Below are 24,760 nucleotides of genomic sequence, written 5' to 3'. Positions count from 1 at the left end.
GATGATGAGGGAAATGACTGTTATGATTATGCGCTTTTTTTTTTTTTTTGTTTTTTTTTTGGAAGGGGTTGGACCTGTCACAAAAGGAATGAATCAGTACATATGGGAAAGGCTCTTTTCTGTTTGCAAGCCGGGATGGGAAAGTTTGGGTACCTATCAAAATTGGGTGGGTGTGGGATGGCAAAGTTTGAAAAGCAAGCGAGCATGCATTGTGCAGTTTTGTCTTTTTCTTCTTCTTTTTTGGCAGCTGTTAACACCAGGAAGGGGCATTGTAGGATAGGGACTGATGGATAGAACAAGGACTGGTTTGATGGCGGTAGAGGCAGACATGGGTAGTAGTGTAGACTAAAGAGAAAGAGTAATGATGAACAACAACAACCAAACAACCTATAACAACACAAAAAAATGCTCCCAAAATGATGATGTGCTGAAATGGACTGTAAAGAAAAGAATATAGTCATAAGCCCGGGTATCCATCGCTAATTGCTTTTCTAAAATTGCCTTCCAAGCTCTCTCGTCATCGCAGAAGAGAGAAGACCACCAACCCGCCAGCACCTACCCAGCCAACAGCAACCACCGCACAAGAGCTAGCAAAGAGGAAGAGAAACTCTGCTGCTGTGTTGTGATGGCGAGGGAGATGATAAAGGGTGGGTGATCCTCTCACTTTTTCCTCCTTTTTCTTTCCACCCCTTCTACACATCTTATCTCTTTTCACAATGTCAAACTAGAGTCAAACTCAGCAGGGTCCCTCATGTCCTCATCTCATTCCCCGTGCGATGAAAATCACCACTCCGTATATATGGTGTCTTAACATCCACTTGCCTTCCGTCCAAAAGATTACTCCAAAGCAGTTCTCCTTATCGCTCCTCATAAACACCATATATAACCTCCAAAGTCCATCCCCATCTCCAACACACTTGTTTCACTCCCCGTTACCGAGGCAATCTCTCTTGGTTTCTTTTCTTCCGCTTTGACCATCACCACGCAATCCCCTCCTGACTGGCACTCTGCCTCTTCCTACTCCTACTCTTCTTCTCCTCACCACCCCTCTTCTTCCCCTTCTTCTTCTTCTGCGACGCGCTCTCCTCCACATCCCCACTATACTCCTCCAAAACCGGCTTCTCCCCCTGCTCCCCCTCCAACCCCTCCCCAACAACCACCGCCCCCTCCTCCTTCATCCTCTTCCTTTCTCGTCTAGCCCTGTTCACCCTCGCCTTCCTGACCACCTCATCATCCATCTTCGCCCTCCACTCACACTCCCCCGCAAACTCGCAATACCCACACTTGAACGCATCCTCCATCTCCACCCCCCTCGGCTCCCTCTCCCCCTTCCACCAAGGCATAGTCTGCGCAAGATACGTATCCAGCGTGCCCGGCTCGACAAAATACGTAGTCGTGGAGATGACCCTCCCCTCATCCTTGTCTATCTCGTCTTCATCCTCTTCCTCAGCAGCAGCCGGTGCCTTCCCCTTGCCTCGATAGCGATATTCCACAGCTACTATCTGTCCGATATCCGATGCTCCACGTGGAAAGGTGACCTGGAGCTCAAACTTCAAAAGCCCTAGCAACGATTGGAGATTGCCGTACTTGAGACCCTTGGGTCGTTTCCCTGCACCGGGTGACGCCGGGGCAGAGAAATAAGCAGAGGATTCCGTCGTGGTGGTTGTCGTGGATGTAGTGGTGGTCCTGGCGCTTTCGTATTCATACCCCCTTTCTGACGCCCCTTCCCTTTCGCTTTCTGAATCCCCATTCTCAAACACCTCTTCATGCAGAGCGCCCATTTGAGCCATAAACGAGTCTGAGAAGGGTTCCTCTGGGTTCAAGTTATACCGGCCAAAGATCTGGAAGTAGTCGAGTTTGTCCGAGGCCATCTCACTGAGAAAACGGTGGTACAGGAACAGCTGGATCAGGGACATGTGAACCTGGGGTTTAGACGGAGGCTTAGGAGTGAGACGAGTCTTGATGTCGGTTATGTAGACTTGCATCATGGTGTCAGCGAGGCGTTGTGAGGCGGTGGTTTGGCTTCCGCGACTGCTGAGAGTCTCCTCTTCTAGTTCGGAATCGGGATTCTCGTAGCTGAGGTAGTCAATGACACCGTTCACCAGGTTGCCGTCTACCATGCCCCAAACCTGCAGTTCCCGGGTTGAGCCAGTATCGCGAAGTGTTCGTAAACCCAAAATGACATTCCACATTTGCAGACCTAAATTGTCCACCTTTTTAGCGATGGTGACTGTAACGGGTTGAAAAACTTCGCGCTCGAGCTTCTCGTGAATCTTGGAGCCCCTCTTCATGGCAGGAGTTTGCGTCCTTCTGCCAAACGGAAGTCTCGACAGTGTGTAGTAGTGCTGCAACTCGCACCATAGCCCAGCTGTAAGATCAGTAACAGACAGTGGTTTCTTTGGAAAGGATCGAAACTGGGCGAGGGGCGACGGAACAACGCCATTGCGTCTCTTGACTTCTATCTCGAGCATGTGTTGGGGGTTCTCATCCGACACAGATAACGACGTGTCGCTGACGCCAGCAAGCGCCTGACTCACTAGTCGAGGTGTCTGGTCAGTTAGACAGGCGACAAAGCCGGGGGCAAACAACTCACGGTCCGGGTAGTTGACGTCCGGTATTGTATCCACGGTAGACATGCGCGCTGTCTTGTGCTTGACGTTGAAAGACACACGGCTGCCACTGCTGCGCGGCGCATTCCAGATTCCACTGTCCTGACTGTCACCGCTCTCCCTGCCCACATGTTTAGAATTTGCCGAGCCATGACGATAGGTACGAAGGTTCGTTTCGGGGGTGAGCTGGATGATGTCAAATTTCAAGTCGTTCTCACTGAGGGCGTCGAGCGCTTCATCAACGGCTTGAGAAGCATCGGGTTTGATACCGCCACTGATGTCCCACCTCGGCTTGACTAGCTGCGATGGCCTCGGTTTATTCTGGGGCACTGTTGGGGGTCTGTAGACCGAAACAACTTCGGGTACGGGCGAATCCCATGATGAAGATGGGGCCTTTGAATCGATTGTGGGTTGGGAGGGTTTGGAGGGCTTGGGTGGGGAGGGCGGTGGTCGTGACGTACGCGGAGCTGGGATCCGCGGTGCGGGCGCTGGAACTTTCGTCGGCGCTGGTTCTGGCGGGGCCGACGTTGGAACCACGGGAGAAATGCGGTCGGCAAGCGCGCAAAGAAGTCTTTCCTCCTCCGGGCTCAGGTTGTAGCCATACTCGCTGCTGTCGTCGTCGTCGCTATACGACCTGAGGCTCGACATGGCCACGGCTTCAGGACGGCATCGTGTGCTTTTGTTGAAGACGCAGCGCTTCAGTGAGGCTCCCAAAGTTCCACTTGCTCATGCCCGCTCGGCGGTTTCTTCCCCGCACCTTTGCTGGCGAGGCGCGTGGTCACGTGGGTTCGCTGGACTTGGGTTTCATGACTTTCCAACCCTAACCCCGGTTGAGAAAACATTCATTCAGACAAGCATGCTCGCTACAGAATAATGGGCACAGCAGGTAAGTTAACCCCATATTATACTGTGAACCATGCCTCAAAAGTACATTGTTAGGCCCTTAAAATATCTTTCAAGGCTTATGAACTATCTTTTAAGACATATTGACTATTTTAAAACGTAAGACGATTATCTTTCGAGGTATGGTGTGTGAGATAATACGGGCCTTACCTACTTTCGACAGCTAATTATTTTGTGGTGAGGGAAGCAAGCTAACCAGCTCGATACCTCGAGCTCAGAGGTTCTTGAGCATCACTGTCCACCATCTCAGCATCATCTAAACGGTATCTCATCCACTATCTGCGCTCCATCCAAATACCTGTCCTCCAAAAAAGTCGTCGCAAAGATGACGCAGCCCTCAGGGGCTCTTTTCAGGCACCACACCAAAAACGAGATGCGAGTTACAGGGGTTCAAAGCCCGCTAACCAAGCGCCACAGGTCTTGTCTCAACAACCCTGGAATCACCCGCGAATCACTCAGCTGAGCCCCTCGCACTTGATGCCAGTTTGAACGATGGGGAGGACTCCAGGCAGAATCTCGTTTCTGGTGTTTATATATACCCGTGTTCTCCAACCTCACCCGCATGTCTGATTGACTGCTTCTCCTTAAACCAACCACTGTCCAGCTCTTGTTTGTCTGTCATTTGTAACCCGCTGAAGAAATGTTCCACATCCGCCGCCGCCGCAACGTTCTGCAGGACAACCTGGGCTCCACACCGCCGCCAAACCGGAAACCCGCATTGACGTCTTCCGGACCCAACTCCACTTCCGGCCCGGCGGCCGATTGCGAACTGCCTCATCATGATGATTCCGGCGCTCAACCAAAAAGGGGCTTTTCCCAACTGCCACCAGAGATCCATCTGATAATCACACAACATCTCATATATCCTGATGCCCTATCCCTCAAGCACACCTCTCGCTATTTCTACCGGCTCGTCGATACCGGCGTGAAACTGAAAGTTGATTGGCTCATGGAGAGGAGGAAGCTGCATCTGGAATGCCCGAGTAATCAGCGATGTGATTTGGGGAGTGACTTGCGGTTTTGTAGGGGGAGCGTAAAGTCAGTATCGTCACAATTAGCTCTTACTGATATCTTCGAGAATAGCCGAAGGCTAACAAGGATATGTTTAGGTTATTGATGCAACGAAGAAGAGAGCATATCGAGTGTGAATCACGACCTGGTTTAGGCTGTCTAATTTACGGCACAGAGACCTGTCCCCATGCAAGGAAGCTCAAAACCAAAATCAAGAGGTGGTTGAGGGGCCCGGTGACGTTGGAGATGAGATGGGTCTTGTTGGTTATTGGTGTTGCTTTGCTGCCGTTGATCATAATGGGTTGGGTTTGGTTGATGGAGAGCTTTGTTTGGAGTTGACAAGTCTTGTTTGAAGTCTGATATGAGCAGGTATAATCGCCCTGGCTTTACTTTCAATCTGTGATGATAGTATACCCTAGCTACGCAATGAGGATAATGCAAATTTTTGCTGTTGAAGTTATGAAATCCAATGCCCCTGTCAGCCGTCACCACCATCCCATTTTAGAAAGGATCCCTCACTGGTCGTGGTGTTTGATAGTGGCGGATACTTCATTCCTTCGGAATGAGCACTGGCCGAACTGGCCCCAAAATTCCAGTATCTGGCCCCATGACCTCCAGGGAAGAGTGAGAAAATAATCGAAGAGTCCCAATCCTGGAGGAAATCACTTGTGCCATCGTTCCCCATATCGAATCCCGGGTCGTGACCTGCGCCAAAGGGTTGTACTAACCCGCCGTCGACCTCTTGAGATGGCGAGAAGTTTTCGAAACCTTCGAACTGGGGGTTATCGAAGCTTTGTGGTGGTGGCGTTGCGGGAGGTTGACAAGCCAATGTTTCCATCATGCTAGTGGCGGGTGTCACCGATTTGGTATAAGCACGAGCGTGGGATTGAATGCCCTTGAGGCCGTTGGACATGCACTGTTTAGGAAGTCAATATGCCTTGGTTTTTCACAGATTGGGGGTCTGGAAAGAAAACAAACCTGCATTTCAACCACATTCCACTTCTCTTCACACCTTGCCGCCAGGGGTTGCCAAATTTCCTTGCGCATACTCATGTACTCCTTGCACACCCTCCCCAGCTTCCTCGTATGAGCGTCATTCTGACCCTTTTTCTTCATGAAGCTTTCGTGTCTCTTTGATGGGAATGTCGACGTAAAGCTGGATGGCGTGCTGGTAACCGGTGTCCCATAATTCTCAGTTGCTGGTGATGTTGGCTCACAATGGTCGATCCTGCAGACAGCCTCTTTCACTCTCCTCACGAGACTAGACAATGCCGTTGACATCAAGCCTGGGAGCTGCGCTCTGATAGAATCGGCGTCTTCGTCGTATGAATCCTGTCCGTGGGTGACATCAAGAATGATTTCCAATCGGTGTTCACTCCAGAACCCTTGCAACACATCGACAACCTCTTCGATGACGGTCTTCTGATGTGGTGTCGCCGGTGGTGTCCTGGCTTCAAAAAGGATATCCCAAATCTGATACCATATCTCCTTGTCTGACCCACCCAACCGCGCTCGCAACAGCTCCTGCTTTTCAGGCGGAATCGATGTGTTTGGTGGGTCTGTTCTCCCTTTCAAATCTTCCGTACATGTTCGCTGTCGGATGTGATGATCGCGTTCCTTGATGTCTGAAAACTTGTGTTGGCAAATCGGGCAGTAAAACGGGAGTTCGTAGTGTTTGCGCATGAGATGCTGCTTGACATCTCGAATTCGTCTAAGCTTGTAGGACATGCAATCCATATGGTGGAAGGGGTCCCGCTTCCAGAATGGACAACTCCACGATATATCGGAAGATCCAGTCCCCGGAGCCTTGTCTTCCTGCTCGAGGTATGGAATATCATTGTCCCCGTCGGTGTCGTAGTTCTTGATCTCACATCTGCGTTTGTTTTTGTGATTCTTTGGCCTAACGGTCTGCTCATATGAGAGGTCGGATGTCGCTTTGTTTGCAATCATAGCCAGAGACTATTTGGATGAAGCTGTCAGTTAGGGCGGAAAAGAGAGATACGAGAGGCGAGCGCTATACATCGGGGGGCAAAACAAATGGGTTGACTGAGATGTCAGGAGAGGGCAGGCATCTGAAATTCCAAATTCGATTTGGCCGGACAAGGCAGACTCTCAACACATGGGGGTCATGCGCTAGTAGGGTCTGTCCTATTGGATGACGCCGTGGCATGCGGTAATTCAGACAAATGTCCAACTTTCCAATTGCTCAGGCACCCCTCCCGACAAAATGGTTACCACACCAAAGTAAGTCAACCCATAGGATAGTATAAACTATACCTCATGAAATATTAAATAGGCCCTTGAATATTATTAAAGGCCTATTATCTATCGTTGAAGGCCTCATAATTATCCTCCAAGGTATAGATATTCCACGATATGATGTGAGTTAACCTACCTTTGTGTGCCAATTATTTTGTGGTGAGGGTGCCAGGACGCCTAGTCGCACAGTTACGTGCCTCGTAGGTGCTGTGCTGGCTGGTTCTTGGGGGATACACCACATTCACTAATGTAGGCTTGACTGAAAAGAAGCCAAGAGTCTGCAGATAGAGCCAATCAGCTGTGACACTGGCCTGGATCCTACTTGGAGACACCCACCCCCCTCATCGCGGGATTTTCGACATTTGTCTGAACTGGGGTATTCGGTAGTATTCGACAGGGTTTGGGGTTTGTTCTCTAAGTTGTTCCGGGCTGACCAATTCTGTCAATTCAGCCTTTTGTCCAAAAGGTGTTTACAGCAAATGGCCCACTCAGGATCCTATAGAGACAGCCCACCGACCCACCGTGTTGGCCATGACTTCCATTACTCACATATCCTTCAAGACTTGAACTTGATTTGACTCATTGATCTGCTCTGGATTTGTACATGCGGCTGCAAACATGTCAGCTCCATTACTGATGCACCCTGCTGAGCCTGCCACCGCCGACAACATCAAGCCAAGGCTAGCTTGTCCCTTCTTCCGTTATGATCCATGTCGCCATTACGCGTGCGCCAGTTACGAGCTGAAGGGCTTCGAGGCGGTCAAGAAGCACCTCGAGAGGAAACACATCCTGAAGAATCACTGCGCCCGTTGCTTCAGGTCGTTTGAAAGTGAGGATGCAAGAAACAACCACATCGTGAGCGAGCGCTGCTCAATCACGCTTGGCCGCGACGAAATAACATACGACGAATGGACCACAGCGCGGCGGTGCCCTAGAACGAAGTCCTGTGAAGTGAAATGGAAGTGGTTGTGGACGACATTCTTCAAGCTCCCAGCACTGCCTCGAGAGCTTGTCTATTTTCAAGATGCTGTCGTGGAGGCCAAAAACGTTTTGATCGACCCTGTTACCATACAGTCAGTTCTCAAGGCGCGACTGCACCTTGATCAACAGGAAATTTCATCAGTAGCCGACGAGGTCCGCGAAGCCTTGCTCCGTAAAAATTCCGGTGCAAGACCTTATCGCGTCTGCGACAGCGAGGGTGGCGGTGACAATGGGATACCGGCTAACTTGAAAGCCTCGGGGTATGGGTCTATGGGTGTAAGGGCCGCAGAAATGGAAGCAGAGGCCGTTGCTTTTGCCCTTCCACCAGCGCGACACGCATTGCTTCCAGAAGAACCATGTCTCCCAATCATCGGAGAATCTTCTCCTCACCCTGCCGCTGTGGTCAGTCCTGTCACCCCTCGGCCAACCAACTTTAGCCTCCGACCGATATCGGTACCTCAACAACCAGCGTCCACCAGCGGTGAGGGCCCTGAAACAAACTCCTTCGACGCTTGGCGAACCGTGTGTTTGGTCCCTTGGGCGACCGCGGATGGGATCTTGGCAAGGTTGATGGAAGACCCGATTTCATGGTTTAAACCGGATGGTCCCAAGTGGAGTGACGTTTACGACCACATTGACCGGGATGCTCTGAGGAAGTTCTGGGCCCTTGGAAACACACCGGCAGTACAGGTTTCGATACCGATCCGGTCCACCCATGTCCAAAGCCTGGCCGCAATAGAATCCGAGCTGTTCGATTTCGAGGTCGCAGGCATCCGGCCTTCATCGTCCACGGGTTACATTCCAGGGCTCTGAGGTGGGAAGTATCGGGTCTCGTGGAGGAAAAAGGTTCGGATGTGATGGTCTTTAAGAGTCAAAAGTCGGGGCATCGGCATTTTTCTGTGATTTGTTAGGTGTAGAAACACCTACCTGTCAGCTGGAGGTAAAGCTAAAAATGTGTGATAACCTTATCTCTTCGTGAGCCAGTGTGTACCAGATACGGAACTGTGATTAGTCTCAAGAGAACTCCCTTTTCCGTAGAAAACGGGGGATGGATTGGCAAATGTTGTCCTTGTGGGCGAGTGACAAACAAACTTGTTGAACCTCGACGAGAGTGGGTGCTGAAATATTCGGGAACTTAGCCTATCGTGAAATTACGAAGTGAGCGGAACGCTTAGAAAATCAGGTAAGTGTTGATGAGTTGACCGCGGGAATTTTATCTAGGCGGAGAGAGACGGTGCTTTTAGACATTTGGATTTATTTTGGGGCGGCAGCGGGGCAATAATTGCCCCGACCTTGCGAGTTTCACCACTAAACAGGGACGACGGCCCGCACAATTGTGCCAGCACCACTGCGCCAGCTACAGCCGCATACCCGGTGGAACAATATAAGATGGCAGTAGGCACCAAACGGCATAACATGACCCCGTCCCCCTCGCCTAACCTCTCCCAGTCAACAGTCAATGGCGACACGATTAAAACAGCCCATTGCCCTCCAAAATGAGTCTACCACGCCTCATACAGTCCAACCTCTATTCAGTCTCTATCTGCGAAACAGCTTTTATTGATCTCGACAAAAACCTGGTGGATACTAGCACCTGGACCACCCTGAGCACAGCATCTTTGGAATATCCAGGATAGAGATCCTCCCAAGATCATGCCACAGCCCGGACATGGCAGGTCGGTCACGATCGGAAGAAGGGAAAAGACCTCGGCACTGAATCCGTCATCCCGACATCGCGACTCTATACGTCCAGCGACGGGCCGGAAACGCTACCGGCATGAGAGTCATGACGACGTCACCTCAACACACTCTGTCGAGAGCACCGACCTAGAAGATGCCCTCGAAAGCGACTGCGGCAGTGTCTCCCCCGACGAAACAGCCTCATTGTTACAGCCACACTTGCCTAAGAATCTTCAACACCTGGCGTGCCAGTTAGCCAGTCAAACCTTTCCAGTTGTTTCTCAATGGATGAACTCCGCACGCTACATCCCACCCCCTACTATCAGGATCCCACCTCCAAAGCGCTCCAAAACCTCTAGCCCAACACCTCGATCCATACTCATGGAGACATCTGACCCATCCGACCCCTCAACCGTCCTCATCTTTCGAATTGATGGCTACTACCCTCTACCATGTCCCTTCGCCATCTCCAACCCATCCCATCATGGATTCTGTAATTTACAGCACCACCTCCGCTCCATCTCTGATGTCGTCCAACATCTTATCAAGCACCACCCCAATCCCTTCTACTGCCCTATCTGCAGTCAAACCTTTGCCAATGAGCCCACCTGCGACAGCCACATTCGGGAACGCACCTGCAAGCCTCGCAGCCTTGACATCATCAAGGGCGTTTCCCAGTCTACGCTCAGGGAGATCATTAGACGTGACAAACCGCACCTACCTGAAGAAGACCGCTGGCGGAACATTTATAGGATCTTGCTTCCCGGTAACAAGCCCCCTGGAAGGGGGACGGCATATATAAGCCAGGGCTTGCCGTTGGCAGTAGCAATGACGAGGGATTACTGGGAACAACACGGGCGGAGGATAGTGGGTGAGTATCTCGCAAAGGTTGGCTCTGATGTGAGTGGACCTACAACAGGAGATGAGGAGGTCTCGATGCTTTGTGAGATTGCGGAGAGGGAGTTGGTTGAGCTTGTTATTGCGGAGCATGCCCGGAAGAATTGCCAAATCAGTGAGGTGGGTGAGGAGGTGGGTGAGGATAAACGGGTGACTGTGAAAGCTGAGCAAGACTGATATGATGAAACACATCCGCTTGGGTCAGCATGGAGTTTTTTTTTTATCTACGTTGTTCTACCAATTCAGCATTCTTTCAACACTTGGATGATGTGTACTGAAAACTCACCAACAGAAGCATGTTTGTGAGAGTTATTAGTGTACTGCATAAGCGTCTGACCACAACAAGACTTCACTGCAACTCCAAGTTCCCTCTTCTGGCGATGGCGTCTTGGCTCGCGCTGGAGGCTCTTTTCAGGGTGACTAGCAGGGGTATAACATGATGAGGACGGGTGGCGGCGGCCTCAACAGTTCACCGCTGACTTTCTGAGGATATAACTAAACCTTCCGACTCAATGCTTTGCCAGCCATTATCTCTGTTTTATCCACAGGTTCTTCACATCTCACTATGCCAGACACCGCCTTCTCCTCCCCCCTCCCCTCCCCCAACATCTCCATCCCCTCGCCCAACCTCTCCCCAGCCACCAAATCCAGCGATGAACACCCCCCCACCCCTCGGCCCGTCCGCGTCCTCTGCCTCCACGGCTACTCCTCCAACGGCATCCTCCTAGAAAAGCACCTCCAACCCATCCGCTCCCGCCTCCCCAAATCCTGGGAGTGGCACTACATCGACGGCGACTACCCCGTCCCGCTCAGCACCTCACCCCCGGGGGAACACTCCTGCCGAAGCTACTACCCCACCCCCGAGGCGCACCACATCGACGAGGCGCACTCCCAAGTCCACTTGTACACCCTCCTCAACGGTCTCGGGTACGACATCATCCTCGGCTTCGGCCAAGGCGCCGCGCTAGCGGCCTCAATTCTGTTGCATGAGCAGCGTGATTGGCAGATTGGGGAGTCAGAGTTCAAACTAGGGGTTTTTTTCAGCTCTACGATCCCATACGCGAAGTGTTTGCAGGCGGGTTACAACGCGCGGCACGTTTTTGGGATTGAGGGGGAGACTCCTGAGGTGGTGAAGGATCGGCCGACGGATGTGCCGGGGGAGATGTTACCGACCGAGGAGCAGAATCGTTTCCAGTGTCAGGAGCATGAGACTGTTTGGGAGGAGGATTTTAATGTTGTCAAGAGGGTGGATAAGGATGGGGTTGTTTGGAGGGCGGAGACGAGGTTGTGTATGAGTCTTGAGGGGCATGAGGGGTGTAGGGGGGCGAGGAAAACCGATAAGACTGTGGTGGTGGATAAAGGGGAGAGGACGTTTTATCAGATGTTTCATCCTGATGTGGAGGAGGCGAGGATTCAGATCCCGACGGTGCATATACATGGGAGGAATGATCCTTGGAGGGTGCAGGGGAGGGCGTTGATGAGGATGTGTGATGAGGATAAGGTGCAGTATGCGATTCATGAGGGGGGCCATGAGATTCCGGGTTGGGGGGAGGATTTGGATGATGTGGTGGAGGCTATTAGGGAGGGGTTGAAGGAGGCGGGGATACCCTTGGAGGATGATGAGTGATGGAGGTTTGCACAAAAGGGGGGGATGTTTGGCTTTGGATTTCTTGCATGCACTCTGAACATCCAGCCTGGTGTTTGATGGATTATTGTTTGGGTCTTGGAGTGAGCTACCCCCAACTATAACACAAGGATGAGGATAAACGTGGTGAATACAGCGCAGTTTGCAACGGTTACGAAGCATTGACATTGGGTATAAATCACATGGCATATTCTCAAGATGTGGATTTTGTGCCTACCTACACTATTACCTTTCCAACAATTGACCAGGACACCGAAGCTCTCCAGTGTTTCAACCAGTAATTTGCTCTGTGGACTGACTGTGAAAACTTTGGCAACTCGTGTGTTTTAGATTCCTACTACAGGCTTTATATCCACTTTCAGCAGCATGAGGTCTCACGTTTGTGAGGATGGGACAGTCAGAAGCCTCCATTGGGTGTCTAGACGCACAAGTGAGATATAGAAAAATGCATTGTTAGTTTCCCCAGCGCAATTAGCCTAAAGACTTAACCAGATGATCCTCTTACAATCACTGGGAGTCACTTGGAGCTATTCCAAAGATCCATTGTGGTTAAGTTGCTCGATGGCTCGGAGCACGGTTGATCCACTCTGCTTGTGAGAATCGACCCTCTTTTCTACAACTTTTATAACAAAGCTCTCTCTCTCTTGAGAAATCGAAAGTACATACCGCAAGCTTCCCATCTGGGCCCATCCCAGTCTGCTTCAGCATTTCGCCTCCAAAACCCTTCTCATACTGTGTGTAAAGCACACTATGTGGTAACTTTCGGTGCAACAAATTAAACCTGACAGATAAATAGGAGCTACTCGTTGGTATGCGGGGATGTGGGTGTCCGTGATTTGACTTTGTGGCGTCATTAAGGTTTTCAAGAGGCTGGGCTGTCAGAAAGTATCTTTCTTTTCCATCTTTTAAAATGGGAACCTTCACCCCAGCTGTCCTTCTTTCCTCATGACAAAGCTTGAAAGCATCCGCGTCATGAGATCTGCCCTTCAGTCCAAATCCTACTGAAAAAGATCACACGGCGAGCACTGAACGCCAACTGTCAACCGTTGGCATCAAGTCGAACCAAATCAAGCAAGGTAGCCCAGGGAAGTTTCACGCTGGACATTTGCAACCATGCGGCCTCTTCCGGAGCAAGATCGACTGTACAGGCCAGCTTTCCTCCCCTGGACCTTCCGCTCGAGATATTAGACCTCAATCTGATTCACATGCCAATCAAGGATGTGATCACCCTGAAGAGACTGTCACCAGAAATTCTCCGGATCTACAGCGGGCCAGATTGGGAGCAACACCTGTATCAACGCCTCGGAGGCATCGACCCGTTCCTCAGCATCGCGTGCTCTTTTGACCGGTTCGAGGCAGTCTCATGCGCTTATACGTATCTCGACGGCGGAGTCATCGGGCTGCAACTCATGGTCCGGAGACGCTATTCACACAACTAAACGGCGTGGGAAGGGTTAACACTAAGCATTCGAAGCAAGGGTCAACGTGGGCAAATTTATTGGAGTTCTTGTATGGCGTGGAGGCGGGTGGCTGGGACCAACTTCTGCATGGTGGAGGGGGAATGGATACAAGCCACTACTATCTCTGACCGAAGATTGTGAAGCATCTCCGGCGATCTACAAACACCTTCAAGGAGCCGGATGTTGAAGTGGCTCGTGTTTGGGGGTTTGGGGCACACCCAACAGGATTTGGACCATGGTGGGGGATCATCACCGCGCTGAGACTGTCCAAGACGATGGAGAGGATGAAGACTGTGAACATATATTCTGCCTGCTGCCCTGACTGACAAGACATCAATTGACCACACGGAACAGGTACCGAGCCCCATCTTTAGCGATAGCATGTGGGCGAGTGTCTGCAAGGAACTCGAAAACCTCGTGATGATCAAGTGTATAAAAATAGAAAGATTCCAGCCAGGCAGAGGGGAATGAATTGTCTGTGCTTACCCGCTCCATGTGGTGGACTCATCAAAATAACCATAAAGCAAGGACATGCCGGCATAAAAGAGTTGAACTTGTTGTACTTGAAGACTACCCCTCGTCTGCGGGTGAAATCTGGATAAATTAACAGCACTATATGCCGAGTGTTACCACAGGGCGATTGGACCGTCGGGACGGGAGACCACAGTCGTTGCATCCATCCGGGATGCTGTCTGATTCGGCGATAGTATGCACACGGCGTGCAGGGCTTCCCGACAAATCGAGACACGGAACTTGAAGAAGAGTAAAAATAACAAAAAGAAGGCGCAAAGAATTCTTGGGGCAGGTGAGGCAGTGAGACATGCCTGGCGGGGCATGGAACCCCACCTTCCATTGCCTGCCATGCTCCGACTTCTATCAGGAGTGTAACCATCCCAACTTGTCAGTTACCAAACTGCCTATTCGGAGATCCGACCCCTTCCGCCTTGCTCTTTCGAGTGTTTTTGCCCCTTGGCAGCGGACCCGTCCATTCCCAGCGCCCAGGTTGCAAATAATTTCCCCCGCCGGACCTCGCACCTGCTGTTGCATTCCATTGCAGCGACCGTCGTGCCGGCCTGAGACGTGCATATCCCGGGAGTTGGGGACTCGTCATGGTCTAAACAAGTATCATAAATCCGGTCCTGTCCTTCCTCGCCTGGTTCTCGGTGTCGGCGATCCATGGATATCACGCCTAGAACATGTCACCGACCGTTACCACGAGCTAATCTAGAATACGACTCCCACTTGCTCTCTGAAGCATCCTTGCTCCCATCGGCTCCACCCTGTCCATCCGGTGATACAGCAGTATAAAGAACCACGTTGCCGTGACCGACTAGGTTCTCTCCCGCTCACCACTCCGCTGGATCGACACCATCTTGCCGATCGCTTTTATTTTTTTTATTTTTTTGTTTTTTTTATTTTTTTTAAAAAAAAACTCCCCTGAAAAGATCGTCGCTTGACACAAGACACTCCATCAAACTCTGTCACCCCTCACTTCTAACGTCTATTAGCCATCATGAAGGTATGTGCAACCTTCCCTCTTGGACCACGCACCGTGACATCTAACTAACCTTGGCCCGTGTAGCAACCAACCACGCACTTGCTCACCCTCTTCCTCCTGCCCTTCGCCCTTGCCCTTCCCACACCAGAAGACTCAGTCAATCAAGTGGAGCAAGGGACCAACACGCCGGCGACAGTGGGCAACGTCAACGCCGGTATCCCCCGATGCAGGACACAGGGCCTCAGCGATTTTTGCCTGTCAAACAGCAATAAGCCATACTGCGATGCCACCGGGTTTCACAACAACATGATGGCCCAGTGCGAGAAGAACTGCTGGTGCGAATAGATTGTGCCCAGACCCGACATCGGGGATGAAGAAGGAGGACCAAGAGCCAGATAATGGACGACTAGATAGGGGACGGGCATTGGAGGAGGAATAATACCCACCAACACAAATTCTATCGAGGCTGGAAGCTCTGCTTTTATCCTGCCAGCAATACCCAGCCCACACTTAGTATGAGGATGGGACAAGTTGGAGAGAGAATATGAAAGGAAAAAGGTGTTGAAAAAAGAGATGGGGCCATCGAAGCATTGTTTTTTCTTTCTGTGTATTCCTGATTCTTGATATGGAAGTAGTTTCTGCACCAAATCAAGGACAGCGTGTTGCTGCCCGTGGAGAAAGGCCCCACAGGGTCAACATCTACCACCGGCGTTGACTAAGCATTCTACAATATTGTCGTTTGTGCCGCCCTTCGGACACATTTCGGCATTCACGGGACTGCTTTTCTGTCTTTAGACGTCCTCTAATATGAGTACAAGAACAAGAGGATAAGTGTTTAAGAGGGTTTCCAGGCGGCTGTGACTGTAAATGTGGATTATGCAGGCATCATGCCATGATGGGTGTTAGTAAGTGCATGTGTTGACGTCGTGATGACAAAGCTCGACTCATCGTCTCCACGATCAGTAACTGGGGTATAGAATCTCATAATCAACCTCACCTCACCAGGAGTAAAACATTATTTTCACACCAATAATACTGAGAACGATACTCAGTTCACGATGACGACCCCCACCCCCTCCCGCGACGACCTCATATCCCTCCACGGTTTCACTCCCCTCCCCGTGGACCAGGACGCCATCTTCCAGGGAAAACCATTTCTCCACCAACCCACCCCGGTCCCTCTCTCGTCCATCCCCTATCCAAGCTCTACCGACCCCTTGGTCGCTAAGGTGCAGGAGTACGCGAAGGAAAAGCTCCCAATCCAAACCTACAACCACTCCATGCGGGTTTTCTACTGGTGTACGCCCCTTCACCCCTTTCCCCTCCACCCTCTCCCCTCCCCCTCCCCCTCCCCATCCTCGCTAACCCCCCCAACCAGCAACCATAATCATGCAACAGCAATTCCCCTCCCTCCCCCCCATCTCGCCCTCCACCATAGCCCTGACCTGTCTTCTTCACGACATTGGCACCACCCCCTCCAACCAATCCTCCACCCTCCTCTCATTCGAGTTCCAAGGCGGGGTGATAGCCCTTGACCTCTTAAAAGAACTCAACGGCAACAAGTCGCAAGCAGAAGCCGTAGCAGAAGCCATAATCCGACACCAAGACCTCGGCACAGTAGGCACCATCACAGCCTTGGGACAAATCCTCCAACTAGCCACAGTCTACGATAACATGTCCCTTCGCCCGTATCTCATCCACCCAGACACCAAGGCCGAGGTGAACAAGGCTTACCCTAGAAAGGGCTGGAGCGGGTGTTTCTCTGCTGCTATCGCCAATGAGAAGAAACTAAAGCCCTGGGGGCATACCAGCCATTTGGGGTGGGAGGTTTTTGAGAATGGGGTTCGGGAGAATGAGTTTATGAGGGAGGTTGATTCTTGGGAGTGAGCGGGGTGCAGGTAATGGATATGGTAGGTGGCTTTGATGGTCAAAGGGCTAGGTTGAAAGATGTAAACTAGGGTGGATTAAGCCAGCTTGTTATCTGAATAAGAAGAGGACCAGTAGCTCAGGGGTAGAGCAACCGGCTGCAGTCCGGTAGGTCACGCGTTCAAATCGCGTCTAGTCCTTGATTTTTTTTTATTACCATCACTGTGATTGAAAGGCTTGAATGGGCTGGGGAAAACACTCCTCAGCAATTACGAGTCGGCCTGTACCTATCCCGAAATAGTATTTCTCACGAGGTCGCTGCTGGGTGGCCTTCGGCTAATAAACGTGACTCACACACACACACGCCGAATAACGAGATAGAATCTTGTCAGAATACTCTTCAATGAGGATAAAAGATAGATACAGTGCAGTAGATCAAGTGGGCTTCTGATTTGCAGTACCCGTCATTTCCTCCATGCCCGACAGCCGCTCCTCGACCAATTTCGCTGCAATTAAAGCATTTCCAGGTTGACAACGCTTCGAACACTAGTCAATGATCTGAAAGAACAACGCCAAAAAATGACAGTGCTACCATTCGGACAATTGACCAGTCCCGTAACCGTTGCGAACCCTAGCAATGCTTCGATTCCAACACAATTGCTCGAGAAACAATTCCACCTTGCCGATAACAGGCAAATGCATACAAGATAACGATGATAACGAGAAAAAGAGGGGTAGACAGTAGATACTAGTCCCATATCCAGCTGACGAACCTTGTCCAGCCTCTAGTCTTCTTTGTTGGCTGGAAACCTTGGGTTTGTACCGAGAGGTTCTCCTCGGCCTGTTCAAACGCTTCTTCAAGGGGTATTTGATCGAGAGGAGTGATCGAGGTCTTGCGGAAGAACTTCCAGCCCAGGTAAGCAGCTAGGACAATGGGAATGTCACTGTAGGTCACGTTAGTATCAGGACAACAGGTTTGCACGAAACAATCAAATGACTGACAGGTACGACGACACAAACTTGGCGGCGTCCCAATGGCCCGTGGTGAAGACACTGAAGCCGCTCGTGAACAAAATGACGAGGCACATGACAAGCCCGACTGGGGATGTGTACTCTGCTGATTGTCAACTTCAGCTTCCCTCACATCCAAGAATGAAGACCTACCCGTCCACCAATTGTGCCATGGCAGTCTGTCGGTCAAAATGCCTTGCTTCTTCATAGCCTTGAGAAGCCGGATGTGGTTCAGCAGAATGGAACTCCAAGAGACCAACACCCCGGCTGCCGTCAGCATGACCAGCCACCAGAACACGCTAATGGCGTTCTCGGACAGGCTCAAGAAGCTCAAAAACATGAAGACCGTAAACAACAAGACACACATATATGGTGTGCCCCAAGACGTGGTCCTCAAAAAGATCTTCGGTGCTTGTCCCTTCAGTGCCAATCCATACAACACCCTCGTGCCCGCCAGCAAACTCTGATTCGCCGCTGACCAGGCCGACGTGATCACAATGGCATTCACCAAGCTCGGGATCCCCTTGATCCCAGCTGCTGCGGCCGCAAGCACAAACGGACTCTGTGCCACGGTATCACCACTCCCCTTCAGCCTCTCATCATTGCTAGGCACCAACAAGCCCACCACAAACACCGCCAGACCATAGAAGATGACAATCCTCGCAAAGACCCTCTTCACAGCCCTGGGAATAGCCTCTCTCGGGTTTCTCGTCTCAGCGGCAGCCATAGCCAAAGACTCCACCCCCGCAAAACTGAACACCGCCCCGGTCATCACTGCCCAGAAGCCGAGAAACCTCCCCCAGTCTACTTGAGCAATATACTCCACAAACGGACCCGGATCTCGCCAATATCTGAACCCAATCACCTCAGTCCCAGGCACTCCCCCCAAATTGATCACCAACCCCAACACGATCAAAAAGACAACCAGCAAGATCTTCAACAAGGCAAACACAAACTCCACCTCACCAAACACCCTCACAAAAGCCATCCCTATCCCACCCGTGAGTGCAATAAACGGCAAGATTACCGCCGCCGGGTTCAGCCCATCCCCCGTCCAGAACTTGACCAGCACACAAACCGCCACAATCTCAGAAGGTATACTCAACAAATTGCCGTAAACCAAGTTCCACCCGATAGCAAACCCCATGGCTGGATCAACCAGCACCTCGGCGTGTCTGACGAATGATCCGGTGACAGGCATCAAAGCAGTCACCTCTCCCAGGGCAAACTGCACGGAGCAGACGACTAGTCCGATGACTGCATAGCCTAGCAGTGCACCGAGAGGACCACCCGTAGAAACTGCCCCGCCAAGGCCGAGGAAGAGACCGGTGCCGATGGACCCTGCTATTCCCAGCATGGAGAGATGGCGTTGGGAGAGGCCCTTTTGGAGGGATCTGGACTCAATCTGGTGCTCTTGGCTGAGGCTCTGGGGGTTGGATAAGAGGGGATTATTGGATTTGGGGGATAGGAGGGGGGACTCGACGTCGGTATTATTGATGATGCTGACGGGGGCGATGTTCTGCTTGGGAGAGCGTGATGGTTGGGGGGTGGATGAGCCAGAGGAGGACGAAGAGGCGGTGCCGTACCCCGCCGGCTTGAGGTTGGGTGTTGAGGCGGTCATGTTGGCCAGTGGTTCGCCGTGTTGAAGATCTTTTGCTGAGATGGCTGGAGACTGAGATTGAGGCCCTGCGTGATGATGCGGAGTGATCAAAGCGCGAGCAGTCGCAGGAGACCTTGTCGCTGACTGATCCTCGAACCGCCCGACAGAAGACCGCGTCTTCACCTCGGTCGATGACAACGACTGTATATGATGGTATCTGATCTGGCAGAATTCTGCCCGCTCTTAAAAGCAGAAGACATTGCGCCGCTGGCTTTGCGAATTCCCAATGTTAACAGAAGATTGAAGGAGGGAAGTGAGACGGCGGTGGACGGTCCAGCCCCGCACGCGACTTGATGTTGCGATTGCGCCAGGGTCAGGACCCACTTTGACGGTCAAGAACACTGTCACCGCACCTGCAGGAAGTTGGCTGGTTCATCTGAGCTGCAGCAACTTCATCTGAGCTGACAAAAAGAAAATGAAGGACTTCAGAAAACTGAAGGGCACACCTCAAAAAATGGTCAAAAACGCAAAAGATAATTGAGACTCGGATACCGGGAGTCGAACCCGGGGCTGTTGAGAGAACAGACACTTCTGAGAAGTGAGAGTCAACGATGTTACCGCTACACCATACCCGATTGAAATCGTGTGTGGTCTCCGATTTGATACAAACTTCGTGTGGATTAAGCCACTATGATCAGTCTCCATCAAACACACGGAACACCATATCCCCCTGTCCTTTACCTCCCAATAATCCTCAACTCCAACCACCTCAACGGAGGAAAGCTCACCAAAGCAAACCCACATCCAACCCAAACACCAACATCACAACCCCCCGCGCTCGCTCCTGCCAGCACTGCCAATGGCCCGGTATACCAAATCTGATACATCCCCAACACGGCCCCGACCCAGCCCAACAAGAAAGCAACCAGCGCAGCCCACCCAACCGGCAAATAACTCTTATCCTCCCACCTCGCCCAGTCAAACCCTCTAGTCCTCCTAAACAGCACATGCTCCAACACAAAGATCAAAATCATAAACTCTACCCAGTACCCCATCAGCGCGAGGAAGTTCTGGAACAGCACAAACAAATGCTCCCTCCCTGCCAAAGCCAGCACAGTCTGCAGGACGACCACCGTACAAGTCCACACCCACCTCGGCACAACCTTGAAGTGCCTCCCCAGAACCTGAAAGCCCAACGCCGCTGAATAACACCCGGGGATACTATTCGCGATGATTCCCAACGCCACAATAACAGAGCAGAACAATCCGAACCCCTTCAATGGTCCAAACCCAGCCACAATCAACGCCCCAGCAGAAATAGCATTCGCCTCCGCCCAAGCAGTATGATGCGTCACACCAGTCGCAAGCCCAATCCCAATCATATAAACCAGACTAAACGACGTCCAAAGCCCAAACAGCGTCAAGCAAAAGATCTTCCTCTTGCGCGTGCTCTCAGGGTAGTAAACATAGTAATCACTCGCCGCCGCCGCCCACGAGTTGGGCACATAAAGACACAGGCTCAAAAAGCTAAGCCTGTTTGCCGCAATGGCCGTCCCATCTCCCTGGGACTCAATCGTGGTGTCAAAATACGGTCCCGCACACCCGATAAGTGCGAAGAGGACCAATATCTGGGGTATCAACGCAAACCTGTTTTTCCATCAGCTGCTGTCTCCCGTTCCCATCTCCAAACAGGAACTTACCGTTCATAAAAATGAAAAACCCTCATCCCAAAAACCGCCACAACCCAACACACCAAAGCACTAACCACAATCCCAACCACAATCGTCAAACCCCCCCCGCTCACCGCAGATAACATCTGTCCCGCAATGATGTAACTCAAGGTGATATACCCCACCATCAAAACAATATTCAGCGCTGTTGGTATCTTGCTAGGCCAGTAACCCATAAAATACCTCGCGATAACCATTGTTCTGTTCCCGCTTGCCGGTCCCCAGATACTCATGTATGCGGTGGAACAACTCCCCAGAAAGGCTCCAACAATAGCGCACCATGCCGAGTCGGTGAAGCCAAGCTGGAAGACTAATGGTCCGAGAAGGGCCACTGCGAGGTTGTTGACGGAGATGTTGGCCCCGAACCAGAGGAGGAATACCTGGGCGTCTGCGAGGTGGGAGGGAGGTTGCCGTTCGGAGGGGAGGACGCGGGTGATGCCGCGGGCTTCGAAGCCGGAGAGGGATTCGAGGGTGTTGTTGATCTTGATCAAAAAATGGGGAACCTCGAAAGGAGAAGCATTTTGGGGCTGTTGTTGTTGGGGGGTGTCAGTGGAGGAGATTGATTTGGTGGTGGGATCTGCTGGTGTTGTTACGGTGGTGGCAGCAGCCTGCTGCTTCTCCAGATCGGGGGTTGTCATTTTGGCTTGGATGTCATCCAAGTTGGATGATGTTAAAAAAATGCTGGCACCACGCGCTGGCCTGATGAGACTTGGGAGACGCGACTTTATCACCCCTGACCCCAGCCTTATCCCAGCGGTGAGATACGCCACGTCAAAGGTAGGTGATACCAACCAACCGCTCCAACCCCAGCATCCAAAGATTGTAAGCCATCGCCATCACCCACCGAGCGGGGTATCTTCCCTGCATCTCGGCTCCATGTCGTTGGTTCTACTCCCTCCTTGTGATTGACCAACCGAACCGATCGCAACCTGCACCTGAACGTCTGTGTAACACTGTATCACACTTGTGTAACCACCACTACACTCCCACCGCGTTAGACACTCCGGCATATCAGGTCTAGTAAGTCTTGGTAACCTGCTCCGAACGGCAACTGTTGGGGTTGTCAGCCGCCAAAGACGCCACAAAAGGTCGACTATTTGATGGGTTATGTCGAATAGAGAAGGGGGGTTACAGTGTTACCCCGCATGTGCTGCAGATGTGATGTGACATGATGCTGCGATTGGGGGTTTGTGCGACAGAGGGGGAGAGATGGGAATAGCGGCTCATTGCCGAGACGTTAGATATGAGTGTGGACATTTGTTGGAGAATTCCAACGTGGAAAACGGGAACGACAGTACTGACAGCCTGGCCCCCCCGACGACGTTCGTCTCACTACCTCTTTGCACTCAATTTTAAGCCGTGATAAGAGAAATCTGAGAAAATGGCTACCTCAACTGACGCCCAGGAGTTCTCCTCCATCAAGTTCGACTACCTCATCATCGGCGGCGGCACAGCTGGTCTCGCCGTCGCCTCCCGCCTAGCCGAAATCCCCTCCCTCACCATCGGCGTCCTCGAAGCAGGGAAAAGCGGTTATGGCGACGATAACATTGACATCCCAGCCTACTCTGGCCGAGCACTGGGAGGACCCTACGACTGGCACTTCCAGACCACGCCCCAGCCCGGTCTCGGCGGACGAACTCTCCCATGGAACCGGGGGAAGGTCCTAGGCGGATCAAGTGCGCTGAATTATATGACTTGGAATCGTGGAAGCAAGGAGGATTATAATGCCTGGGAGGAGCTGGGGAATGATGGTTGGGGGTGGGATTCTCTCCTGTAAGTATCTTTCGCTCTGACAGGCGTGAGTTGAGAACTGACGGGTTGACAGCCCTTACTTCAAAAGGTCAGAACGATTCCACTCGCCTCCGCCGAACTTTAAGGACAACCACCAGGCCTCGTACAACGAGCCAAACAGCTTCCTGGGTGAAGATGGGCCCATCAATGTTTCATACACTCGAGATTTCTCGCCTTCGCATGCTCTGTGGCATGCAACCTTCAACGAGGTGGGGGTCGAGTCAAATCCAGCTCACTTGGACGGATCAAATGTGGGTGTGTGGACTACCATTGTGGCCGTCAACCCAGAGACCGCCACAAGATCATATGCGACTCATTACTGCTTGACGCCGCCTGCGAACTTGCATATCCTTACTGAGGCTCTCGTTGAGCAAGTCGTTTTGGATAAGAAGGACGGGGAATGGGCTGCTACTGGCGTGCGGTTCAGTCATTACGGGAAGCAATATGTCGCCTCAGCTGCTAGAGAGGTCATCCTGTCAGCAGGGAGCGTCCAGTCACCACAGCTTTTGGAGTTGTCCGGTGTTGGCCGGGCTGATGTTCTGGGTGCTGCGGGAATTCCGTTAAAAGTTGAGAGTCCAAACGTGGGTGAAAACCTGCAGGAGCATATCAGTAAGTCCTACTGTAACGTTGAGTATGTCTGTCGCTGATCACCACCAGTGCTCCCAATGGTCTTCGAAGTAGACCCCAAGCTCCCCCACCCAGACGACCTGTTCATCGAAGAAATCGCCGCCACCGCCTACGAGCAATACCAAAGAGAAAAGTCCGGTCGTTTGACCGTCCTCCCCTGCTCGATGGCATATCTTCCCGTTTCCAAGCTGGCACCCAAAGAAGATGTGGCTTCGCTCTCGTCCAGGTCCCAACAGTTGGAACGTTTTGGCGCCGAGCAAACGTCTATCCTCTCTAGCAGGTTCGACACCGACAAACAGCTCGGCCAAGTCGAATTCGTCTTTGATCTCGGCAACTGGAACCCGTCGTTTGCGCCTAAGGAAGAGGGCAAGAGATACTGCTCCATGCTGTTGGTGCTGCAGTATCCCTACTCGAGAGGGTCCATCCATATCGATCCTAAAGATGGACCAACCGCTGATGGGGTACCAGCCACCGCGCACCAACAGCCGGTGATTGATCCGCAGTATTATGTTGGTCCTCATGGGGAGCTCGACCTTGAGATTATGCTGCATGGTGCCAAGTTTGCGCAGAAGATTTGCTCGACTAAGCCATTGAAGAATGTCATCCCCGGTCCTGCTTCTCCTTCATCGGCAGTGGTCTCTGATGAAGACCTGAGAGGATGGATCGTTGAGAATACCATCACAGACTGGCATCCGACAGGGACCTGTGCGATGGGCGGTCGTGTTGGGCAGGCAGGCGGTGTGGTTGATGAACGGCTCAGGGTGTACGGCGTGAAGGGGTTGAGAGTGATCGATGCAAGCGTGATGCCGCTGCATATCAGCGCGCATTTGCAGGCTACGGTTTATGCTATTGGTGAGAAGGGAGCCGACATGATTTTGGAAGATGCTGGACTTCGAAGTTAGTGGTCATTAGCCTGCGGAGTTCCAAACAAATCTCTCGGCCGGTAGAGTGAGTGTTGAGTGAGATTCTGCAAATAGCCACGAGATGGGAGTCAAAAACGAGACAACTTGATAACCTTCTAAAGGCAGGTCTCGGCTGCCAACTGGGTTCGGGGCCGACTGGAGGTCGAAGATGACTTGAACATCACTTGCGAATGCTGCTGCCCACACCGAATGTGACTCAAGATCGAAAGTTGACCCATTTTCGCAATGGTGTATGGAGTGATGGGGTGATGTGGTGTATGAGAGCAATT

The 24,760-nt window shown here is 51.8% G+C and overlaps 11 protein-coding genes and 2 non-coding genes across 13 annotated transcripts; 7 read left to right on the top strand and 6 right to left on the bottom strand.

The window, feature by feature from the left end:
* Positions 1-5: 5 nt before the first annotated feature.
* QC764_606520 (uncharacterized protein) lies at positions 6-3,291 on the bottom strand. The gene is made up of 2 exons (XM_062949152.1): positions 2,594-3,291; positions 6-2,536 (listed from the first exon to the last, which is right to left on the bottom strand). Exons 1-2 carry the CDS (start codon positions 3,255-3,257, stop codon positions 978-980), a joined length of 2,223 nt encoding a protein of 740 aa, XP_062797809.1. The 5' UTR covers positions 3,258-3,291; the 3' UTR covers positions 6-977.
* A 237-nt stretch (positions 3,292-3,528) lies between these two features.
* QC764_606510 (uncharacterized protein) lies at positions 3,529-4,984 on the top strand. Its single transcript, XM_062949151.1, has 2 exons — positions 3,529-4,550; positions 4,622-4,984. Exons 1-2 carry the CDS (start codon positions 4,153-4,155, stop codon positions 4,860-4,862), a joined length of 639 nt encoding a protein of 212 aa, XP_062797808.1. The 5' UTR covers positions 3,529-4,152; the 3' UTR covers positions 4,863-4,984.
* A 17-nt stretch (positions 4,985-5,001) lies between these two features.
* On the bottom strand, positions 5,002-6,838 carry QC764_606500 (uncharacterized protein; the record flags this gene model as incomplete). Its single annotated transcript, XM_062949150.1, has 2 exons — positions 5,502-6,838; positions 5,002-5,439 (listed from the first exon to the last, which is right to left on the bottom strand). The coding sequence occupies exons 1-2, from the start codon at positions 6,471-6,473 to the stop codon at positions 5,002-5,004; spliced, it is 1,410 nt and encodes a 469-aa protein (XP_062797807.1). The 5' UTR covers positions 6,474-6,838.
* Positions 6,839-7,400: 562 nt separating this feature from the next.
* On the top strand, positions 7,401-8,576 carry QC764_0096000 (uncharacterized protein; the record flags this gene model as incomplete). The annotated part of the gene is made up of 1 exon (XM_062940992.1): positions 7,401-8,576. One exon carries the CDS (start codon positions 7,401-7,403, stop codon positions 8,574-8,576), a length of 1,176 nt encoding a protein of 391 aa, XP_062797806.1.
* An 840-nt stretch (positions 8,577-9,416) lies between these two features.
* On the top strand, positions 9,417-10,517 carry QC764_606490 (uncharacterized protein; the record flags this gene model as incomplete). The annotated part of the gene is made up of 1 exon (XM_062949149.1): positions 9,417-10,517. One exon carries the CDS (start codon positions 9,417-9,419, stop codon positions 10,515-10,517), a length of 1,101 nt encoding a protein of 366 aa, XP_062797805.1.
* Positions 10,518-10,905: 388 nt separating this feature from the next.
* Positions 10,906-11,967, top strand: QC764_606480 (uncharacterized protein; the record flags this gene model as incomplete). Its single annotated transcript, XM_062949148.1, has 1 exon — positions 10,906-11,967. The coding sequence occupies one exon, from the start codon at positions 10,906-10,908 to the stop codon at positions 11,965-11,967; it is 1,062 nt and encodes a 353-aa protein (XP_062797804.1).
* Positions 11,968-14,262: 2,295 nt separating this feature from the next.
* Positions 14,263-15,288, top strand: QC764_606470 (uncharacterized protein; the record flags this gene model as incomplete). Its single annotated transcript, XM_062949147.1, is given in 3 exon segments — positions 14,263-14,850; positions 14,862-14,964; positions 15,028-15,288. The coding sequence occupies 2 exon segments, from the start codon at positions 14,959-14,961 to the stop codon at positions 15,286-15,288; spliced, it is 267 nt and encodes an 88-aa protein (XP_062797803.1). The 5' UTR covers positions 14,263-14,850; positions 14,862-14,958.
* Positions 15,289-16,001: 713 nt separating this feature from the next.
* QC764_606460 (uncharacterized protein) lies at positions 16,002-16,877 on the top strand (the record flags this gene model as incomplete). Its single annotated transcript, XM_062949146.1, has 2 exons — positions 16,002-16,242; positions 16,322-16,877. The coding sequence occupies 2 exons, from the start codon at positions 16,002-16,004 to the stop codon at positions 16,828-16,830; spliced, it is 750 nt and encodes a 249-aa protein (XP_062797802.1). The 3' UTR covers positions 16,831-16,877.
* Positions 16,878-16,937: 60 nt separating this feature from the next.
* On the bottom strand, positions 16,938-17,009 carry QC764_0095950. The gene has a single exon. It is a non-coding gene; the product is annotated as a tRNA-Cys (tRNA).
* A 113-nt stretch (positions 17,010-17,122) lies between these two features.
* On the bottom strand, positions 17,123-19,441 carry QC764_606450 (uncharacterized protein; the record flags this gene model as incomplete). Its single annotated transcript, XM_062949145.1, has 3 exons — positions 17,123-17,753; positions 17,812-17,923; positions 17,974-19,441. 3 exons carry the CDS (start codon positions 19,439-19,441, stop codon positions 17,558-17,560), a joined length of 1,776 nt encoding a protein of 591 aa, XP_062797801.1. The 3' UTR covers positions 17,123-17,557.
* Positions 19,442-19,963: 522 nt separating this feature from the next.
* Positions 19,964-20,055, bottom strand: QC764_0095930. Its single transcript has one exon. It is a non-coding gene; the product is annotated as a tRNA-Glu (tRNA).
* A 102-nt stretch (positions 20,056-20,157) lies between these two features.
* Positions 20,158-22,199, bottom strand: TPN1 (Vitamin B6 transporter; the record flags this gene model as incomplete). The annotated part of the gene is made up of 2 exons (XM_062949144.1): positions 21,121-22,199; positions 20,158-21,067 (listed from the first exon to the last, which is right to left on the bottom strand). The coding sequence occupies exons 1-2, from the start codon at positions 21,786-21,788 to the stop codon at positions 20,158-20,160; spliced, it is 1,578 nt and encodes a 525-aa protein (XP_062797800.1). The 5' UTR covers positions 21,789-22,199.
* QC764_606430 (uncharacterized protein) lies at positions 22,075-24,737 on the top strand. Its single transcript, XM_062949143.1, has 3 exons — positions 22,075-22,923; positions 22,976-23,550; positions 23,599-24,737. The coding sequence occupies exons 1-3, from the start codon at positions 22,532-22,534 to the stop codon at positions 24,468-24,470; spliced, it is 1,839 nt and encodes a 612-aa protein (XP_062797799.1). The 5' UTR covers positions 22,075-22,531; the 3' UTR covers positions 24,471-24,737.
* Positions 24,738-24,760: the final 23 nt, after the last annotated feature.

The sequence above is a fragment of the Podospora pseudoanserina genome, chromosome 6 (assembly GCF_035222485.1).
Source record: "Podospora pseudoanserina strain CBS 124.78 chromosome 6, whole genome shotgun sequence".
Taxonomy (NCBI): Eukaryota; Fungi; Ascomycota; class Sordariomycetes; order Sordariales; family Podosporaceae; genus Podospora; species Podospora pseudoanserina.
The sequence above is the reverse complement of the archived record's forward strand: the minus strand, read 5'-3'. Positions and strand labels throughout refer to the sequence as shown.

Bases quoted from the DNA above. Each gene is read 5' to 3' on its own strand.
- QC764_606520 (XM_062949152.1), bottom strand. From the start codon at position 3,257: ATGTCGAGCCTCAGGTCGTATAGCGACGACGACGACAGCAGCGAGTAT. The intron at 2,537-2,593 runs GTGAGTTGTTTG...CACCTCGACTAG, and splicing joins GGACGTCAACTACCCGGACC to TGAGTCAGGCGCTTGCTGGC.
- QC764_606510 (XM_062949151.1), top strand. From the start codon at position 4,153: ATGTTCCACATCCGCCGCCGCCGCAACGTTCTGCAGGACAACCTGGGC. The intron at 4,551-4,621 runs GTCAGTATCGTC...GGATATGTTTAG, and splicing joins TTTTGTAGGGGGAGCGTAAA to GTTATTGATGCAACGAAGAA.
- QC764_606430 (XM_062949143.1), top strand. From the start codon at position 22,532: ATGGCTACCTCAACTGACGCCCAGGAGTTCTCCTCCATCAAGTTCGAC. The intron at 22,924-22,975 runs GTAAGTATCTTT...ACGGGTTGACAG, and splicing joins TGGGGGTGGGATTCTCTCCT to CCCTTACTTCAAAAGGTCAG. The intron at 23,551-23,598 runs GTAAGTCCTACT...GATCACCACCAG, and splicing joins AAACCTGCAGGAGCATATCA to TGCTCCCAATGGTCTTCGAA.